The sequence below is a fragment of the Opisthocomus hoazin genome, chromosome 2 (genome assembly GCF_030867145.1).
Source record: "Opisthocomus hoazin isolate bOpiHoa1 chromosome 2, bOpiHoa1.hap1, whole genome shotgun sequence".
Taxonomy (NCBI): domain Eukaryota; kingdom Metazoa; phylum Chordata; class Aves; order Opisthocomiformes; family Opisthocomidae; genus Opisthocomus; species Opisthocomus hoazin.
The window spans coordinates 62,834,202-62,854,852 of NC_134415.1; the positions used below are offsets into that span (position 1 = coordinate 62,834,202).

Here is a 20,651-nt window from a genome sequence, read left to right on the forward strand (position 1 = left end):
TGCGCCTCCGCCCCCGGCCAGCGGCCTACGCCGGTAGCGCCGCGACCCCCGCCCTGAGGAGCCTCCTCTCTCGGCTTGCCGCCATGTCGGGCCGCGCCGCGCTGCTGCTGCTGGGGCTGCCCGGGCTCCTGGCGGCGGGGCCGCCGGGCGGCGGCGGGCACCCCCGCTACGAGCCCACCTGGGGCTCGCTGGACGCCCGGCCGCTGCCCGCCTGGTTTGATGAGGCCAAGTTCGGCGTCTTCATCCACTGGGGCGTGTTCTCGGTGCCCAGCTTCGGCAGCGAGTGGTTCTGGTGAGCTCCCCGCCCCCCCCCGAGCCGTCTCTGGGCCGAAAGCCCCTCTGTAGACCGACCCCGGGGCTGCGCGGGAGGCGTAAGCCCCGCGGCTGGGGCTGGTCGGTGGGGCCACGGGCGAGCGAGCTGCGGAGGGCCCGCGGAGCTGGAGGCTGCGGCTGCCCCGGCGCTGGGGAAGGCGGCGGCTGGGCGGCCGAGGGAGAGGGGCTCTGCCCAGGCTCTGCGGCCGTGGGGGTCTCCCAGCTGCTCCCCTCGGGCAGCTCTTGCTGGGGGGCCGCGGCACCGTCTGTGGGGAGCGCGGGGGTCCGTCAGTCCCTCAGTCCGTCCCTCCTTCCTCTGTCATAGCTGCACTTGCTGGGCAAACTGCCCGCGGTTTTCCTGTATGAGTTTCGTGCTGTTGATGGTTTTCTTCGTTTTAATTACTACTTTTGTTAAAGAGTACTTTCCGCTTAAGAGACCCTAAAGCTCTGATGCTTCAAATAATTTCAGTTTAAAGGTTCAAAGTGTTCACTGGCTCAGGCCCTTTGGCTGTAAGCATTTTTTTTTTGCTGTCTTTTTCCCATGCTCTACCAGATACTTCCTGTACGACTCCAGGTGGGTCACGTTATCCTTTACGACGTGAAGGTAACAGCAGCTCTCTGGCAGAGCCATGGTAAAGCTTAAGTGCAATGTTCAGAAAACAAACCAACATAGATATAAACAAACCACGGTTTTCTGAAGGCAATATTTGGCCAATTCTTTTCAGAATCATGTTCAAGGGTTTCAGGAGATTTTTTTAATGTGGGCTCCCTTTCCTAATTAATGCCTTTTGAGGTGGAGGGGGAAGCTAGCTTTGTGCTCAGGCCTTGCTCCGAGTGCTGTGCTCTGACAGGGGTATACACTCAAGTGTTCATTTTTGTTGTTGTTCTAAAAACTCCCCAGAACACTCTAATGTAGTTGATGAAGTTGTATTTTATTTCCTTGTTGCCTCCTATCCCTAAGCACATGTGGGTGTGAAGCTGCTTCAGGGCCTTCCGGCAGCATGTGCGCTCAAGATGACTGAGGTGCTGTGTCAGCAGCTTCAGACAGAAGGTCACAAACTCTGGTATCTGTCAGCCTGTCCTCCTTCCCTCAGAGCTGCATAACCTTGGCCAGAATGTTTCTAGAACCTAATCCTGTCAAAGTAGAAATTCTCACATTGTTAGCAAACAGCGTGACAGAGGAAGAGAAGCAAGGATGTTATTTGTTTCTTTATGCAATTACATACTTTAAAGTCAGAGGGGATTCTTTTCAGGTTCTTTCATGGAGTGAGGCTGTCTCAGCCTTTCTTCTGTGGTTTGTTTGTTTTGGTTTGGTTTTTTTTCTTTTTCCCCCACTGACTGCTAAAGATTGTGTTTGTTCATGCTGAAGTCAGCTTGGGAGGGTTACAACAATGTCTATAAGTTACTGAGGTCAGAGTCTAGCTCAGGACAGGAGAGAGAAACACATTTTGAATATTCAGATTCTGGCCTGTTTGATTTCTTCACTTTCAAATTGTTTTCGTTTATGTCTGAATTTGCCAACAGGATTTTTGCTGTTTGGCTTCATTCAGAGAAAGGTGAATGCTTTCAGACCCTTTTCCCATAACTATTAGCAGTCACAACAACATGTGCTTGTTAGATGGTCTCCAGCAGTAAGGCTTTTTTTGCAGTAAGGACTATTGCATGCTGTTTCTGGAGCTCCTGTTTCATTGCTAGGTAGGGGAGGGATGGAGCAGGTTGAAAATAAATAGTGCTGTATTAGTGATTTATCTGCCCAGGATGAGGGTGAGAGGCCACCCTCGGACCAGAGAGTGGAGCTCCCAGCCTTGCTGTGGGCGAGACCTGTTGGAATAGTGACAGTACTGGATTGGGAATTGATGTGCTGGGGAAACACAGGACAGAAACTGTCCCTGCCTTTGCTAGGTGGGATGCAAAAAGAGGTCATCGGCTTAATTTTGCTGCTAGTTACTAAATCTGTGTGCACTGCTCCAGTGGACTGAGGTAGATGTGTGCCTGCGTGCCAGGGCCTGTGGCGGAGGCGTGTGGGGCTCTTGCGGAAGCAGGTGGTTGCTGGAGGACATGCTGTCTAGCAGGGTGCCATGGCTTCAGAGCCTCATGGGTGCAACGGCTGCGGTGCTCTGCAGTCGCAGCGCTCTCCTGCTCTGGGACCGCGGACACCTGCTCGCACATCGGGTCACTTGCCGGGCTCTGTACCAGCAGAGAGGTGAAGCTGCTGGCCTCTGTGTTTGTGGGTTGCAGGACATGCGGCTTGGGGGGCAGAGCAGAGATGCCCAATGGCTGCTGTGTGAGACTTGAGGAGGGCAAGTTGTTAGCCCAGAAAAAGTGCATTCCTCATGGGACCTGAGCTGCTTATGTGGACCGTGTACCTGTGCCATTTGGTACGGTGTCAGGATTTGGCTGCTGAATGAGACTGCCAGGCATGGTTGCTGTGTGACATTGCTCCAGATGAAATCCTGGGATCTTTCCGAAGTGGAGTTCTTGAAAGAAGCAGAGTGTGGGCAAAGGGGACAGAGAAAAGGAAGTCTTTCATAATTGATGCTGTTTACGTTCTGAAGCAGTTTTACGCTATTGCCAGTGTCGTGCACTTCCAGTGCATGTGCCTGTCAGTGTGAACGCAAATAGGAGCTGATGGTGTCAATTGTCTTTTCTTCATCTAAAAATACACCAACAGACATATTTTTGCTCTTTGTTTTGTTAGGTGGTACTGGCAGAAGGAAAAGAGAGCGCCCTACGTGAAATTCATGGAGGCAAATTACCCAGCTGGGTTCACTTATGAAGACTTTGGGCCACAGTTTACAGCAGAATTCTTTGATCCCAACCAGTGGGCAGATATTCTGAAGGCTTCAGGTGCAAAATACGTTGTCTTAACTTCAAAACATCACGAAGGTAAGTGGAAGGTTTCTGAATGTTAGCAGTTGTTGCATTTCTGTCAACAGAAGAAAAATCCAGGTGGCTTTCCTGTCTGCTAAGAGAGACAGAGAAAGCCAGGCAACCTTACCTGCCCCAGCCCAGCCAAAGAGGGGAAAAACCACTCAAGCAGTGTGGGTTCGTTTTCCTGACTCTTGCACAAATGCTGTGGCCAGGAAGCTTGCATAGGAGGAGAAATAGCTTTGTTCCGTTGTTCTGTTGCTGTAGGTGAGACAGCCTGGAGCAGTGGGGGCAGCTGAGCTTCCTGCAGTAGCCATAGCTTACTTTTTATTGTGCAGTTTATTACTCAAGGAACCAGAGAAGTGAATTCTGCACTGCTTCATGTATGGAGAGCTGTTGTGCACAGGCAGTTAAAGAGCTCTGTGGGTTTCTCCAAGGGATTTAGGATTAAGTTCCGGGAGTCAACTTCAGGCTTGGAAACGTACACAGGGTATAGCTCTTCCTGATGCAGTGCGTGGAAGCCAAGACCGTGAACCAGGTCTGTAACTTTACAGGCATGATTGTGTTTTGAATCTGTAATTTTAAGATACTCTGCAGAGAAAAGTAAAGGAAAAGAAAGTGGTTGGAAGGAAACATAGTAGCAAAGAAAGTATAAAATACTAAGGTGCAATATGACAGTACATCTAGTGAATGTTGTTTGGGGAGATGTGGGTTCAAGCCTGGCACCTAGTAACTTGTGAGTTTTAATTGCAGCTCTAACACACAGAAAATCATCTTCCTGATGATGCCCGTGGTGCAGTTCCCAGTGCCTTCAAAAGAACCATGATTCATTCAGTCTGTCCTGTAGCCTTGGGGATGAATTTTTGGTTTATTTGTCTAGTTGACACAATTACATGTATCCAGTTAACAAAAACATTGCAAGATTCATTAGGCAATGAGTATAAAGCAGTTTGAAGGTGAGAATGGGGCTCCTCTGGTGGTGGTTGAAGTCTGCAGTGTGGTAGTACTGGTAAGCGTTAGTGCTGGATTGCTGGGTGTCTGTAACGTTAAATCCTTCCTGATATTTAATGCTGATATTTTAAAAGCTGTTGCAGGAGTTTTTGCACTCTGCTTATATAAATGTACCAAGTAGTTGGTTGAGCTGCTTTAAATGTCAAGACAGATGAAAAGTGAACAGTTGCATAAGATCTAAACAGAAGGAAGGAGAATTGTCTGTGAATGCAAGTGATAGCTTGTGCATTCTGCAACTGAGAAAGCATTTTATCTTCCAGCTGTGAACTGTGAATACACATTCAACATTTGATACCTTTGGTGAAAATGTAGATGCCTCAAAAGTTGCTGTATTTTTGGTTAATTTCATTGGGACATATGAATGGAGTAAATAATTAAGGAGCAGGAATAATTACCCTAAGCAGTACAGAACTGGAAAATTGAATTTTTATGTATGTCAGAATTTAAATGTATATGTGTATGTATAAAAAAATAAATACATAAACATATCTGGTATGGTGTTCTGATGTTATGACTGCTGTCATTGTGGATCAACAGATTATAGGCATACTTTATACCACAATGACAATATATTACATATATGATTTTTACTATTTTGTATCTGGTTTTTGCAACACACTTGCAAACTGCTTTCCAGAAGCAGGAACTATAACTTGCCTTCTTCTGCTTCCTTTCTTAGCCTTTGATTTTTCTTTTTTCAGGCTTTACTTTGTGGGGGTCCAAATATTCTTGGAACTGGAATGCTGTTGATGTGGGACCAAAACGAGATCTTGTGGGTGAACTCGCAGCATCTGTTAGAAACAGGACTGACTTGCGTTTTGGGTTATATCACTCCCTGTTCGAATGGTTTAATCCTCTCTACCTTGAGGATGCCACCAATGTCTTTAAGACAAGAAAGTTTCCAAGCAGTAAGTCATTACCAGAACTCTATGAAATTGTGACAAAATACCAACCAGAAATAATTTGGTCTGATGGGAATGGAAATGCACCAGATACTTACTGGAACAGCACTGGTTTCTTGGCTTGGCTGTATAATGACAGGTACACAATGATGCTCGTTTAGCTCTTTGTCTGAAATTATGCTCTGTCTGGTTTGTCTCATTTTCTGTATGTTCTGTGGAACCTGTTACCTCTACTTATGAAGACTTAACTGAAAATTTGTTTTCCTGAAATAGAAAATCCAAGTCTTCCCTAGAACTGTCAAAGCTTGCTTGAGAAAAAGACTGTTTCATGCTTTTTCTAACCACATTTGCAGATTAGTCAGTTAAGATGGTATTGGCTATTCTACCTAATCATATTCTTCTCTAAGTATTGTCTACTGCACAGACAAACGGGATAGCAGGTTAATCTGAGAATACAGGTACGCAGTTGTCATCGCAGACTGAACATCTGGCAGTGGATGTGAAGTGCAGGCAGGTTTCTGGCAGGCCTCCTGTGAAAGGCTGCAGCGTATTTCCCTAAGAAATGCTAATCTGGACCTTTTGTTAACGAAGGATAAGCATAGGATTCCTGAAATTGCACTTAATCTGATTGTAGTAAATTAATAGTACAGAAGTCATCCTAAATGTTAGTTTCTGGGAGGGGTGTATGGGAAGGGATTACACAGGCTGTGACTGTGTTTTTTAGAATAAAAATGATAAAATTTCTCTGTGTCCAGTCCAGTCCGGGACACGGTTGTGACCAATGACCGCTGGGGAGTTGGCAGCATCTGTGCGCACGGCGGCTTCTACACTTGCAGTGACCGGTATAACCCTGGCCACCTCCTGCCTCACAAGTGGGAGAACTGTATGACTATTGACAAGAGGTCATGGGGGTACAGGAGGAACGCGCAGCTTGACGATTACCTCACAATCGAGGACTTGGTGAAGGTATGGTGGGACAAAGGAGTTGCCTGCAACTTCTGATTCTTCCTCCTGATTATGACGCTTTATAACATTTCAATTGCATATCTTTTTTTATTTTAAAATATTATTTTAATTAAATAATGAATTGATGAAATAATAATTAATTCTGTTCATTTGGAGCCTAACACTGGCAGGATGTAGTATCTGTGTAATTCTTTTTAATTTTATAGAAATGACTTAAGAGAAAAGTTCTCTAGCAAAAACTCAGTCAGTTTCTTTGAAGCTGTTTGCCTTGTAACTGGCCAAAGACTGATCTGGACAGTCTCACAATTACCTTTTCTACTAAGTTTTTCTAGTAACTGCACCTCTAAGTTGATGAGAAGCAACCAGTTGCAGTTTCACAGTTTCCCTCTTCTAGCTAGGATCAGTTTATAACTCTTAATTAAGTCTTTTTACCTTGTAGCTAGAAACTTTCCCTTCATCCCACTTCATTTAAAGAACAAAACCAACACACTTATTACAGACACATAGATAAACACTAGCAGATGCAGATAGCTGGTGTTAATAGACCACCGATTCCCTTTGCTAGTCTAAAGTATTAAAAAAATACTTGAAGTTGAGGAAAACTGAGTTGAAAGGTAGACTCATCTTGCAGATACAGTGCATTTAATTGCAAAATTTGGCTAGTGATGGGAAGATTGTTTGTCACCGTTGCTTAATCTGAATCTTAGTGCTGTCCTTGCAAAGGACAATTTCAAATTGGAGTTACCCCTTTTCAGAGACAGAAGGCTCAAGTTCATGCAGTAGCTTGTCTCCAGCTCTCTGTTCCTCAGACTTGTGCATCTCTGTGCATGATCTCTGGAGGGCAGTGTGGATGTGAACACAAATATTTATGGACTCTCTAGAAGGCTTCCTTGTGTTTTACAGATGTCCCTGTAAATTAGGGAGAGCATCAAATAGAGGAAGAAGTAGTTGCTTCTCTCAGCTTCAGTAGAAATGAATTGGCATCGATTAGCCTTATCGTCCTCTTCTGTAGAGAAATCGTCTCCTATCCGTTCCACTGGTAAAACCCTCATGAAATTCCTGCAGAAGCCGAAATGTTAAAAAGTTGTAGGATCTGATTCTAATGTAGATCATCAGACATATTGGTGCAAAAATGTATTTTGGGCTGTTTTGTGCCATAAAAATTGACAGCAGAGCTTTGTTTTATGGAAGCTTAAATTTTGTATTGACTGTTGGGATCACCCCCGAAGTCTAAACACACAGCAGTGATGCAACTCGTTCAGTTCATCGTTCCGAAGCAATGTGGCGGGCTTTAGAAAGAACTTCAGATATATGATTTCATTAGCCGTAACCATATGCTCTGTGTATGTGTTTCAAAACATTTCAGCAACTTGTAGAAACAGTGTCTTGTGGAGGAAATCTCTTGATGAATGTCGGGCCCACTCATGATGGTCTCATCGCTGTTGTGTTTGAGGAGCGCCTGAGGCAGATGGGTGCCTGGCTGAAAGTCAACGGAGAAGCCATCTATGGAACGAGACCATGGAGAGCACAGAACGACACGGTCACGCCAGGAGTGTGGTAAGGCTGCTGCATCACAATGCAGGCTGCGCAAGGCAGCAGCAGTGTATGTGGAATTGTGCAATTTGTGATGACTTGATGCTGCAGAAATCACCAGCTTGCTTTGTGTGCTGTGAAGGAATTAACCCTTTTGTCAGTTTAAGTAACTGCACATAAAAGTGTACGTAGATGACGCGTGTCAGAGACCGTAGTTTGGGGATGATGTTGAGGCTGAAGGGAAGTTTGCAAGCATTCCCTTAGCAATCTTCTGCTGCTTAGTATAGCTGGCAACAGAAACTATTAAAAGAAAAAAAAAAAAAAGAATCCAGAAATATAAAACTGCAGTGAAGTGTTTATCTGTACAAACAAATGCTTGGTGTCACTGTTCAGAGAGAAACAAACTAGAAATCAGTCTAGCGTGTTCTGTGTGTCTTTTTAAGGTACAAGTGCATGGGAAGATAACAGCAATTGTTTGGTCGTTAAATTCAGCCAGTCTCTGGATTCTCCTCTGCCTTTGTGCCTCATAGCTGCCTTCATGCCTTGGTGATCCATCAGGGTTTTGGTCTTCACAGAATCACAGAATGTTCGGGGTTGGAAGGGACCTCTGTGGGTCATCTAGTCCAACCCCACTGCCAAAGCAGGGTCACCTACAGCAGGCTGCACAGGACCTTGTCCAGGCGGGTCTTGAATATCTCCAGAGAAGGAGACTCCACAACCTCCTTGGGCAGCCTGTTCCAGGGCTCCATCACCCTCAGAGGGAAGAAGTTCTTCCTCATGTTCAGACGGAACTTCCTGTGCCTCAGTTTGTGCCCATTGCCCCTTGTCCTGTCCCTGGGCACCACTGAAAAGAGTCTGGCCCCATCCTCCTGACACCCACCCTTGAGATATTTATAAGCATTTATTAGGTCCCTTCTCTTCTTCAGGCTGAACAAGCCCAGCTCCCTCAGCCTCTCCTCATAGGAGAGATGCTCCAGTCCCCTCACCATCCTCATAACCCTCTGCTGGACACTCTCCAGCAGCTCCTCATCTTTCTTGACCCTCTTCTCTGCCTCACTGGGCATTGTTGCTCCTGTTCCCAGTAAGATTTGGCTGTCTGGCTTTGGCCCTGAAATGCTGAACTGTTGACTGTTTAGTAAAACCATTTCCAAGAGCAATAAAAAGTTGAAACTAAGTGAAGGAAGGAGGGAGGAATGCTTCAAACGCATGCTGCGAGGTTTCCAAGGACATACTGTAGACAATGTCTGCTGAAATTAAATTATTTAAAAAAAACTAACTATGCAAGATGGAAGCTTGATTGTTGCACATACTCTTGTTGCATTTTGGTTCTTTTTTTTTTAGTGGAATGTCTGTATGTTTGTGTATAGATGTGAATTATTATTTTTCTGAATATAACCCACAATTATCTGTGAATGATTCCTCCTGCTCTGCAGGTACCTCCTTCCTACACGGCTGAGCACCAGTGAGTCGTCATATGCTTGCTAGAGTTACTACAGATGTTTACCTTTTCAAATTCAGTTCTTTAATAGACTCTATTACCTCTAGTTTGTTGGAACGTATTTTCAAGGAACAGTACTTTAATAAAGGGTATAAATTATCTGAAAAGATGGTCATGTGTGTGAAAATGTAATTCATGCCGACTTTTCAAATCCATTTTTCCAGTCTTGGAAAGCACTCTGTACATCGCTTCAGAACACTTACAAGGAAAAGCTGACAAGCATTTCTGCTCCCTGTTTCCAACCAGGTACACTTTCAGCCCTGAAGAAGGCAAGGTCAATGCTATCTTCCTTAGCTGGCCAGTCTCTGGGACTCTGGTGCTTGGTGAGCCACAGGCTAAGCTTGGAGAAACGCAGGTAAAAAACACCCACCCCCACCCCCTTTAGACCAGCGAGGCTTTTAACACAGAGTGCAAGAAATGAACACACTGTGAAGGAAAACACCTCTAGGATTTTTCATGTTCCATCAGTATTTCTTTTAGTTTCTGGCATCTTTGGGAATGTGTAACTCTTAGGACAGACTACATTGGAAGAGACCCAGCAAAATGTTTGTTTTCGTTCTGGGACCTCCTTGTCGTAGTCCTCCCAGTGGGATGGTCTGTCTCCAACAAACAAAGTTAGACTGGGTTGTTGCTGGGATATGTTTTAGCTTGCAAACTAAGGAGCATAAAAAGAGGCCAAGGAGCAGGGAAAAAATCTACCACCCCTGCTGTTTCCTGTGTAGACTCTAACTCAGCGTGACCTTTCTTTATAAATAGCCATCCTTGTGACTGTAGTGATACTGCAATTACTGTATTGGTGCAGTAGTTTCAGGTCGAAGCCTTGCACAAAGGGCACGCACACAGAGGTTTTCATCACCCAGGGATGCTAAGTAGGAAGTCAGATTGACGTGTGGCTTGGAGCAAGCGGTGTTCAGAGGTTGAGGACACCAATGCCACACCTAGGCTAGCAAGTAGCGTAACCCAATGGCAGCAGGTTTACAGAGCAGAACAGCTGGTGCTCAGGGCTTGCTGTCAACACCGTGTATTCAAGGTGGGGACACACTATGACTTAGCTCTGTCCTGGTCTCGGGCTTTGGGTGTCCGCCAGCTGCTTTAGTGCACTAAGGGTGTTTCTAAACTGTCTTTTCTGGTCTAGTTCCACATGAAAATAATCAAATTAGTGCCAAGACAGCTCTGTAGTAAGGAAGAAAGAGTAATTTCAGAAATGATGTAGATGCATCTTGAATGGTGGAGGCATCTAGAATATATGTGCACAAGAGAGTCCTGTTCCTCGGGGGTAGAGACTGGTCTTCAGCTGCTCCATCATTTTCAGCATTTCACCATCTGGTACAAGAGTCTCACCATAAAAACCTGTTTGTGCATTTTTAGTGGAGAGGTTCTTCAGATCAGCTTTGTTCCGAGGTATCTGGCTGCACTCTGTAAGACAGACTACAAGTTCCACCATGGGAAATGGGCATTTCAGAAATGTGTGATGCGAAGCTGGGTACTGTGGTACCTGGAGCCCTGCTTAGACCCAAATCCCACCCCCAAATACTTCTGAAAAGTGTTTTATGTACCTTTTACAGACCTAAATACTTCTCAAGAACCAACATCACTAGCTTTATTACTTACATTATCTACTTGCAAGTGTTTTTCTACTACCTTTAAATCATTCATTGTTTTATCATTCATTCAGTTGCTAAGTGGCATTTAAGGATAATTGGATAATAAAGTAGCTATGGCACAACATTTCTTCTGTCAATTTTGCAAGTATATGCACTTTGAAAAGGCACTGTTCTAAGCACAATGTATGTTGCTATTTCAGGTGAAGCTGGTTGGCTACAAGGACCTGCTGAAATGGGTTGCGCTGGGAGAAAAGGGAATCCTCATTGTTCTACCTCAATTAACTCCTAAGGAATTGCCATGTCAGTGGGGCTGGACTTTACAGCTGACTTACGTAAGCTGAGCCATGCACCACTGGAGCCTTGGGTACTTGGGAATGCTGAAGCTTTGCCCAGTTTCTCACCACTACTTTCTAACTCTTACTTGCTTGACTGAGAAACCGTAATTTTACTGTTTTATGGAAGGCGGGTTGTTATTAAAGGATGGAGTGGAATGCACCTCATGAAACCTAGCACTAGGCAGTTGAATCTCTGCACATTTGTTTCTCGGAACTTGTGTGAAAACTGATCATCTCCATTGACCTCTATGCTTTTTTTAGTCAGTTCCTTGCAAAGTTATGTGAGGAATGGGGGGGGACACACACACACATACAGGGTGAACAGCCCTGCAAAAGAACAAAGCTAGCTGAAGCCAGCGTTCAAATGCACCTAAGTCAGTTGCATGCTTTCTCTAATGCAAGAGATCTACCTGCCACAAAACTGCATAGTAAAAACTGACAGTTTTAGAGAAGCGAATCAACTTTTTCCAGTTGTGTGCAACAGCTGGCAGTTTCACCTGAGTAGGGTAATGTGTCTGCAAGAACAGTCCTATAAGGGTTAGGAATTCTTCACAAATCCATGGAGGCAATGCCTATGTACATATTCATTTCTTATCATGAAAATCATTAATTTTATGTGCTCCTAGTGTTGAGTAAGTCTATCCATTATTGGGATACAAGTAAAGGGGGAGGGGTTGTTTGCTGGTCTGCATAATCATATATAGTTAAAGCTGAGTCTTGTTTACAGGCCTTGTTTTTTATACTTTACTGGGGTGCCTTCTGTAGACTATTAAACAAAACATATACTTCAATGACCAACATTTAAAAAAAAAAAAAAAACAATAATCAGAAGTCGCTAGGGAGCCTTGGCTTTGGCAGAGAGTCAACATTTTAAGCAGTGCATAGATTACATCTAACCTGAAAAATTCCCCAACTCATCATGTGTCAGGATTTGTTAGGACAGACCTGCAGTGTGAAGCTGGCAAAGAAGGGGCAGGTATAGGACAACAGAAAGCATGAATTGTTCCAGTGTAGGGATCAAAGGTTTATTTTTCCTGAGTAATGTTAATAGGTGCAAAACTATTATTGTGCAAGTTAAACTTACTCTTTCAACTATGCCAAGACTTTAACTGATGGGCCAAATGAGGTTACTGCTTTTCTTCTAGTAATGTTAATACACACACAAATTTTACATTAAAATATTTTATTACAGTACAGACAACTGGGCTCAGAATTAATACAAATTAAGATAAAATATTTACAGGTTAATGTGTACAGTGTGGCTGTCTGAACAGCATAAACAAGAGAACTTCTAAAAATCCACATTCCTTTAGCAGTAAGTAACAGAGAGACCACCCCCCCAGCTTGTTCAAGAGGAGCGTGCATCAGCTGGCAAAGGCCTTCCAAACAATGAGAGACTCTTTGGAATAGCATTTCTAAAATTAAGGAAAAAAAATTTTTCCTTTATAAAAAGAAAAATCTGGGAGAAGAAGGAGAAAGAAGCCTTACCTCTTTCTGCTACTCTGTGCTATTCTTAGATCACTCTCATTAGCTTTTTCCAAAACTTCCACACTTCAGCCAAACAACAGGGTTTTTTTTTAATAACTTCTTGTAATACTGCCGCCAGATGCAACAAAAATAATCAAATGAATTATGGAAGAGTTTAATCAATTTTTTAATAGAAAAGTCTTTGCATACAATGATTCTTTCAACAAGAATATTTTTAATGGGTGTTTGAAACAGAGTTCTATTAGAACAAATCTGGGCTCACTCCCACTTTTTTCAGAATGTTCTTTCTGCTGGCCTACCACTCCTACACCATTATAAAATTAACCCAAGTCTCATCAGTAGTCACAAGGGATTTGTTATAAATACACAATCTACTCCTATAAATGTGCAGTTCATTTCTCTAGTTGCTGAGGGGTACTAAAAGCTTCATAAACATTAGCAGCAAAATCTTTCACTTGTTCCATCATCAACAGGTCCTGGAAGAAATTTAAAGAATAAATTTGCTTAATCAAACACATCCACTATTCTGGCTTTGCTGCAGCGCATAATTCGTCATGAGAAAAGCACCTGGCACTCCCCCAGAAATATAACTCAACTTTCTTGCTTTAGAAAGGTTTACAGGTAAAACTACAAGTAGAACCAAGTCAAGAGACCTTTTTGTGCTTCTGCAGTTTAGTAGAGGGAAAAGGTTCTAGAAAAATAGCCTATTTTTGGAGGATACAAGTTTACAAAGTTTTAAGCTATGCTGATTGTTTCTACTTTTTTTTTTTTAAAGCCACTGAAATGAAACAGAATGAAGTACATGATTAAAAAGAAATATTCAACATTCATTTCAAAATTTTAATTGGGATACTTTAAATGAGCCAGATTCTTACCTGAACAAAGTGACTGGGTGTTTCACTGCATACTGAATGGATCTGTCCGTTTATTATTGGAATTATCTTGGCTAAAGGAAGACTGACACTGGAGAGGCTAGAAAAGAACAAAAAATATTCACCTAGACCTTAGCAGACCTTAGGCATTAGTAAAGCCACTAAACTGTGATTATTACAATTCTAAATAATTATGACTTCAAAAGTAAGAGTTGAAAGACTGCAAAACTAAAATGTACCAATGAAGGTGGTTTTTTTTCCCCTACCAAGTCTTTCATTTAACATAGAGAAGTACTGAAGCAAACTTCAGCTGGTGTTCCTATTGCACACAGTTTCACGCTTGGTTCTCATGCAAGAGAAATCTGGTTTAGCCGGTCTTCACAGGTGTGTCTGTAAACAGTTGTTAGAAGTGTCACTCTACAGTCTCACGCTATTTCAAACTAAACCAGGCTTAGGACATACAGCCAAACTACACCCTTTGGGATATTTTAAGTGATGCAAATAGTATATGTAATTAAAACATAACTCTGAGAGCCATCAGTTATTAACATATACATAAACCCAGTTATTATTCAAGGTTTTAATTTTAATATTTTAGAAATCATATTTCAATGATTTAAACTCAGCTTTTGGATTTGTAACACTCTCACTGCACTGTTTAAAACCAAAGTTAACTTCAGAATAAAAGCTATTTTTAAGCAGCTGTCTTGGAAGAGGCAGAAGATCCTGAATGCCAATAACCTTTTTTTCAGCATACCAGCGAAGAGCCTGAAGCTCTGCAGGTGCTTTGGCTATGTGCATTTGGAGAATCACCGTAACGCCCACCTTCCTTGCGAGCCACAGCAGCTGACAGTCAGAGCCTGTCTGCCCGGCGCTGGGGAACGCTGTCCTTCCCCAGGCCTCGCCGGGGAGGTACTGCGGTACCGCTCGCAGCAGCCACCCCCAGCGCAGCACACCCTCCTTGGCTAGAAAGGCAGCCTGCCTGCACGGGCTTGGCAACAAGGGGAAGGTTCTGAGTGCTACTTTCAGGTCTGCAAGTAATGGTGGGAGAGACACCTCACGTAAATTCTAACAATTTCACGGGTAGGAAGAAGCATGCAATACTCGTAGCTGTCTGCTTGACCAAAGTGAGGAGACTGCATTTATCCTTGACAAGCAAGCAGCAGAATTATCTCAAGTATGGCAACTTCAAGTAGGCAGGACAATCCATAGCCTTTTTTGGCATTCACTGTGAACCCAAAGCATTATTCACATGAGAACCACAACAAAAGAAAACATTTACCTATTTACAGAGCTGTTCTGAGAGAGCTCCTGTTCAGTAGGTCTAAAAAACTCCGCCATATTGTCCAGCAGTCGACTGAACCCTCTATTTAAACATGTGCTCAAAACCGTACTGAAGTCTGGACTGGAGAGAAAAAAAAAAAAAAAAAAAAGGAGTAAGTGGTTTGATTCCTGGGATTTATTTTTTCAGACTAAAAAACCCTGCAAGTATTCAGTGCTACAGATGTCCCTCCCATAAGGGAAGATGTATGACCCAGACAAAAGGCCATTCGTACTGTCACCTTGAAAAAGAACAGCTCCCCAGTAACTCCACAGCAAACCAGTCAACAACCTAAACGCTACCCTAGAATTACTAAAACCCAGACAAATCTAAAGCATTCCTCACTTCTCTTTCATATTAAGTAACACGTAGAAGGGACTTCTCCTCAAAATGCCCCAGATCTCTAGCAGCTAAACTGTAAGAACAGTTTGGCTTTTGGCTCCATTCCCTCATATTCAGTGTTTATTATAGAAGCCTCCCTTCAGTAGCTCTCTGGCAAAAGGATGCATACAACCACTCTCAAGACCATGCATTAAAAATAAATTCTGATAAGCCAAAACTGGTGCTCATTTTATCAAAGCAAGTAAATCCAATAAAATTACTCTCAATTGACCGTGCTTTAGCAGAAGAGAAGAAGTACTCTGTTCCTGTGTAACTACAGAAAAGGTGAGGGAGAGATAAGGGGGTCTGACCGGGAAGGACATCCTGGTCATCTCATTAAGGCAGGATTACTTCTTATAAATGAATTTCAGAGCTCTAAAATTTTGAAAATCCGAGCCTATGATTAGTGAGTATAAAAATTTAATGCAGCATAGTGGTCACATTTCGCAAACGAAAGTTGTCAGCTTTTTATACAAAAGTAATTGTCTCACATAAACAATAGTTGTGAGGAGAAGTTTAATATGAATATGGGATATTTCTCGATACCTTTCTAGCATATCTCTAGTTTCATTAAGTAATTTAATTGTAGCAATATCTCTTTCTGTGAGTCCACAGGCCTAGAAAAAGCAAAGACAGACGACACTATTTAGTAAGGAATCCACTGACAACAGTAAAAGTAAGAGTAGAAATAGAAGAGTTTTGTACCATGGAATTAAGATGTATAAATCAAATCTATTTAAAAGACAAGGTTTATTGTCATAAATCAGATTCTTTATAATTTGTGCTCTAATTTTCCTTTTAAATGGTCACTGTAGGGTATTTTTTTTTACTAAAACCAATAGTAGCAGGAAATGCCAGACTAATTGAGCAAATTTTTTCCACTTCTGACCTCCAAAACGGAAATAAACCCTGCATATCAGCTTAAGTTAACGGGGTAAGTGCATGCAGTCATACACCAAAGCCTAAGTTTCTTCTTTATACCAGTATAATACCAAGTTAAGAATGACTTTTCTCCAATCTGTGGTGTGGATGGAGACACCCTTAGAAAATTCAGGAAATTAATGTTACAACTGAGATTAGATACACCTTTCTGTTGACTCCTGTTCATTATCCAGCCCAAAGCAGCAAAGGGCTCCAGCACAGCATCACCTTCCTGTGCGTCAGCCAAGAGGCTACAGCTGTCCGTGACCTTTGCCGGTGCACAAATGCAAGGTAACACAATTTAGCTTAGGGCTGAGTTAAGCTGCGCTGTGTTACAGCATCCGTCACAGGCTAAGAGCAGGAACTGGGCTGTTTCTGAGCTCAAAGCTAACATTCTGAGGATAACACTTGTTTTCAGTCAAACCTGAAGAAAGTACAACTTTACTTTGCATAGATTAAAGAGATAAGGACACTTGATTTATGATGGAAGAGGCATCGCCATTTATTAAAGATACCTGTGCCATGGTACAGCTAGAGGACTGTTATGCACCGTTCCCTCCCCAAAACAAACCAACAAAAAACACAGAATGAAAAAAGGTAGGTGAAAGAAACTGAAAGAAGTACCTGGGTAGCCAAGGGGTTTTCTTCATCTGGCATCAGATAATGACATAAGGGAGAGTAAGATTCAATCTGATCTGAATCTTTATGTTCCACTACTTTCCTGATATCTTTAAGTTTCTGTTCCAGCTCCAGAAGAGATAGGGTGTGCTTAAGGGAAATACTGGAAAGGAAAAAAGGCTGCAGTGTTGATTGCAAAATGAATAATGATGCTTTGTTCTCCTACCGGTAACATTTTCACAAGTAACAGGATCCCAATCTACTATATTGGTTTGCACTGGCAGACATAGCCTGCTCCAGTAAAAACATTGTTTTGGAAAAAGCCAGTACGCCTTCCTTTTTTAAATTCCAATAAAACTCATTGTTTTGGGAACAGTCATCACAATAAAGATTAAAAGCTAACCACAGAGAAATACAGACTCTTACCTTCCAAAAACTTTATGCACAGCTTGCTTAACAATAGTTATTAACTCAGTCAGTCCTAGAACAAGAAGAGCGTCAAAATTATTCTACTTATTTGCTCAAGTCTAGAAAAAAGTAGCATTTTGTAAGCATAGTTGGCTTATAATAAGCATCATACCATCTCCTAAAAGGTGCTGAATACTTGATAAATATTGCTGCTGAACTTCAGGGGGAGCTAGCGGTGTCTGTGGGGAAAAAATAATAAACAGTTCTGTGATGTGTCAACAGTAGAGAACAATACAAAAATAATCTAAAACCTGTTGAGACCAATTTCCTTCATCTTTATAATACCCTGCAGGAGATGGATTCCCCCATTCTAGCGCAACTCTGTAGCTTCTGACTCTCTTCCTGCCATCAACCCATGGATCCTTCTTAAGTCCTCTGGCATACTTCTCTTCAATACTGTACTGGTCTCTCTTCCATCTTCAGTGGCACAGATAAATCTTTCACTTTTCATTCACGTATAGGAAAATCTCTTAAAAAACCACACTGCAGGTGAATCTAGACCCTCCGCCACCCGAAAATGAAACCCAGTGGAATAGGATATTTATGCTCAACCCTAACAAAAGTTCATCTGATGGAAAAGAAGCTTTCAGGAACTGAGACGGGATCCCAAGTTGCTCCAGTGGAGTGCCTCAGAGTTGGTCCTGCCAGCCCACTTCTCTATTGGAAAAGTAACAGAAAGGAAACACGTTTCTAGTCCAAACTCATCTTGCCCATTTAAAAAAGCTTTTTCAGGTTTTACAGAAGGAAGTATGACCTCCATCAACCCTGGTCTCCCTAATGAAAGCTCTTCTCAGACCTGCCTTGACATGACGTTCCGTGACTCTCAGCAGGAGCTATCACAGACTAATCGAAGTTTGTAGCCATTATTTTTAGATGAGCCAGCCAACAATTTGCAGATCTTGCTCTGTACGATGGGTACGTGCTTACTGTGGCATTGATCTATTTTTATCGAGCAGTGATAGATACACTCTATAAACAAAACCCAAGTCTTCTACCTTGCTTGGCCCCACCAACAGGCTTTTAAGGTAGATGGCCTGGAGTTAAACAAAGCAGTCAAAATTTCAAAGACAACATTTTTCTTGTTTAATCCTAGGAAAATTTAACAGGGGGAATTAATATATGTGCTAGATAGACCTAAGCATTTATATACATTTGCATACCTATCTTGGATCACTCACACAGTATTGCTGTTTCACAAAAAAATAATGAAAGAAATTATTTTATGTTGGAGTTTAGATATGAAGTAACCTTCTTTAAGCAATACAAATGCGGACAAAAGTTATTCTTCAGTATTGCTAGTATTTTGTTAAGCAAGAGTATCGCCAAATCATCCAATTTTAGAGGCCACTAAAACACATCAATGTATCTTACCTCCAGTAATGCTTCCACATCTCCCGCTCTTATAAGAACTCTTGCTTTCATTCTAACACTCCTATACTCTTTTTATCTCTCACTAAATAATCCTTTCACTTCCAAGAAAGTGGTAGTTCTACCTTTGAAACAGAACAAGAAACTTACTGTGCCGTTTTTGCAGAGTGCAGCATTATCTAGGTAGATGTAACCGCCAATAATATTTAACTGGACTCGCAAAAGAACTACTAGCATACAGGTACTATATACAGCTACAATGCTTCTTGTGAAACCTTGAAAAGAGACAACAAAATAACTTCAAAGTCAAAGAAATTAGGGTGAGTCAAGGAGGGAGAGTGCTCTCCAAGACTCAAGATGTGCTGATGGTTTTTAAATACACAGTCACATTTCCCTCATTGGTTGTCATAACACACGTTTTCACAACACGTATCCAAGATGGTCATGAGTCTAATATGTGCTGGAGCTACATCTAAAGTGTCCCGTTTAAAGTCCTATATTAATATAATTTTGCACATTAAGCAAGTTATTCTGAGAAAAAAAAAAAAAATTAAGTTGCTCCAGAAGGAAAATGGATGTACTGTCACATCATCTTTCTTCTTTAGGCCAGGAAATACATACAGTACATTAGCCCTTGTCATGCAATTAAGACACAGAAGGCATAACAGCAGCTGGGGAAAGAAAAAACTAAGGCAGGAGCAGCTAATATCTAAAGAAAGAAAATTAAAATGAGCATCATCTACCAGCCACGAGGCAACAGAGGACGTGTAGAAGAAGTGACACGAATAAATATGGATGAATGCTGAGCAGCAAGGACACAGGAAGAAAGGAGCCAGATCAAAAGTAGGATCCGTAAAGCTGTTGTGAAAAGGAGAAACAAAAGCGAAAGGAAGGGAAAACAGAACCAGGGAGGTGGTAGGAATGACAAATGGTACCCAGGAATCAAAATTAGTAAAAAAAGCTCAGTAGTATTTGCTACATAATTATCTGACTTCACTATTCTTCCTTCCCTTCCACTGCTTCCATCAGCCAATAAATAAAAAGTTGAACCAAAGGTTCATAACCACTGCTACGGTGGTTCTCTCAAATAGGCCTGAAAAGAGGAAATGGCTGGCCGTGTCAGGGCTGGCCTCCATTGCTGATTGATGTTTTCTGTCAGGTTCACCATAGAACTTTCTGAAAGCCTAGTTTGATTTTTCTGTGATGGCACAGAAAGTTCTCACAAAGTTTTCTTGAGCGGGGTAAGGTGAAGGCCAATAAAATCCTTCACCTTTGTGTCTCAGCTTCTAACTTCCCCCAGGGCTATGAAAAATTCCTTCATGAGGAGCTTTTGGGAGGGGGGCAGTGAGGAGGTTTGCCACGTAGTGTGTTACGCTATCTTCATATCTACTGAAACAACAACCCAGTGTAAAGCATGCATTTTAAAGGGTGTGAAAAGCATTTTAAATTTACATGAAATATTATACAGATGGAATCTTTAATTTCCACTTACTTATTATCTTTAAATCCTCCCATATTTCTAACTTGTTTGCTGGCCTGTAGAAAACATAAATGGAAATATTAAATATTAAAAAGTATATTTTCCTTGGAAATTAATAAATATGTTAAATTAAATAGCTGTGCTCAAAGGCAAGATCATTAGCTACTATAATTATTCAGATCAGATTCATGTCTACATTGATCTGTCTCATTCAAGAAAGCAGTATATAAACAATATACTAGGAAGTCACAGAAAAAAAATATTTGAACTTTAATGTATAAATGTAGTATTTAGTGATTATATCATCAATGTTGAGTTACTACGCTAAGCAGTCAGAAAAAGCCCGCTGATGGTACAAAGTGGTCTCTCCTGGGGCCTTGATCCTGTATATATTTAACACAAACCTCAGTCCATAGGGTTTCCTGTATCCACCTATGCATAATAAGTGCAGGATCAGAATTTCTGTATCCTACTTTCTTGCAAGATTTACCATTGCCTGACTTGGTTTTAAAATTCAGATTTAACCACCAAAAACAAAGAGATCATCACCATCTGTGGAAAGGAAGTCTTGTGCCATTCACACAAATGCAGGCTGATCCTTCTTTCGTTGAGGTACGTTTACTTTTTTGACCTGACCAATTCCTAAAATTTTATATATTCTGCCGTCAGAGGAGCAAGACTGTAGATTGCACAGACACACCTGAA

The 20,651-nt window shown here is 42.0% G+C and overlaps 2 protein-coding genes across 2 annotated transcripts in view; one reads left to right on the plus strand and one right to left on the minus strand.

Annotated features, from left to right (window-relative positions):
* FUCA2 (alpha-L-fucosidase 2) lies at positions 1-12,996 on the plus strand. The gene is made up of 7 exons (XM_075413903.1): positions 1-292; positions 3,011-3,198; positions 4,893-5,232; positions 5,849-6,059; positions 7,426-7,616; positions 9,337-9,445; positions 10,895-12,996. The coding sequence occupies exons 1-7, from the start codon at positions 84-86 to the stop codon at positions 11,033-11,035; spliced, it is 1,389 nt and encodes a 462-aa protein (XP_075270018.1). The 5' UTR covers positions 1-83; the 3' UTR covers positions 11,036-12,996.
* The window catches only part of PEX3 (peroxisomal biogenesis factor 3), a 22,150-nt gene continuing 13,694 nt past the window's right edge, over positions 12,196-20,651 (minus strand). Inside the window, exons 4-12 of the mRNA XM_075413902.1 lie at positions 19,959-20,002; positions 18,617-18,741; positions 17,211-17,277; positions 17,057-17,111; positions 16,637-16,793; positions 15,638-15,708; positions 14,672-14,794; positions 13,393-13,489; positions 12,196-12,993 (exon numbers count right to left, since the gene is read on the minus strand). Of these exons, the coding sequence (XP_075270017.1) occupies positions 12,910-12,993; positions 13,393-13,489; positions 14,672-14,794; positions 15,638-15,708; positions 16,637-16,793; positions 17,057-17,111; positions 17,211-17,277; positions 18,617-18,741; positions 19,959-20,002 (823 nt within the window). The 3' untranslated portion in view covers positions 12,196-12,909. The remainder of the gene's footprint in view (positions 12,994-13,392; positions 13,490-14,671; positions 14,795-15,637; positions 15,709-16,636; positions 16,794-17,056; positions 17,112-17,210; positions 17,278-18,616; positions 18,742-19,958; positions 20,003-20,651) is intronic.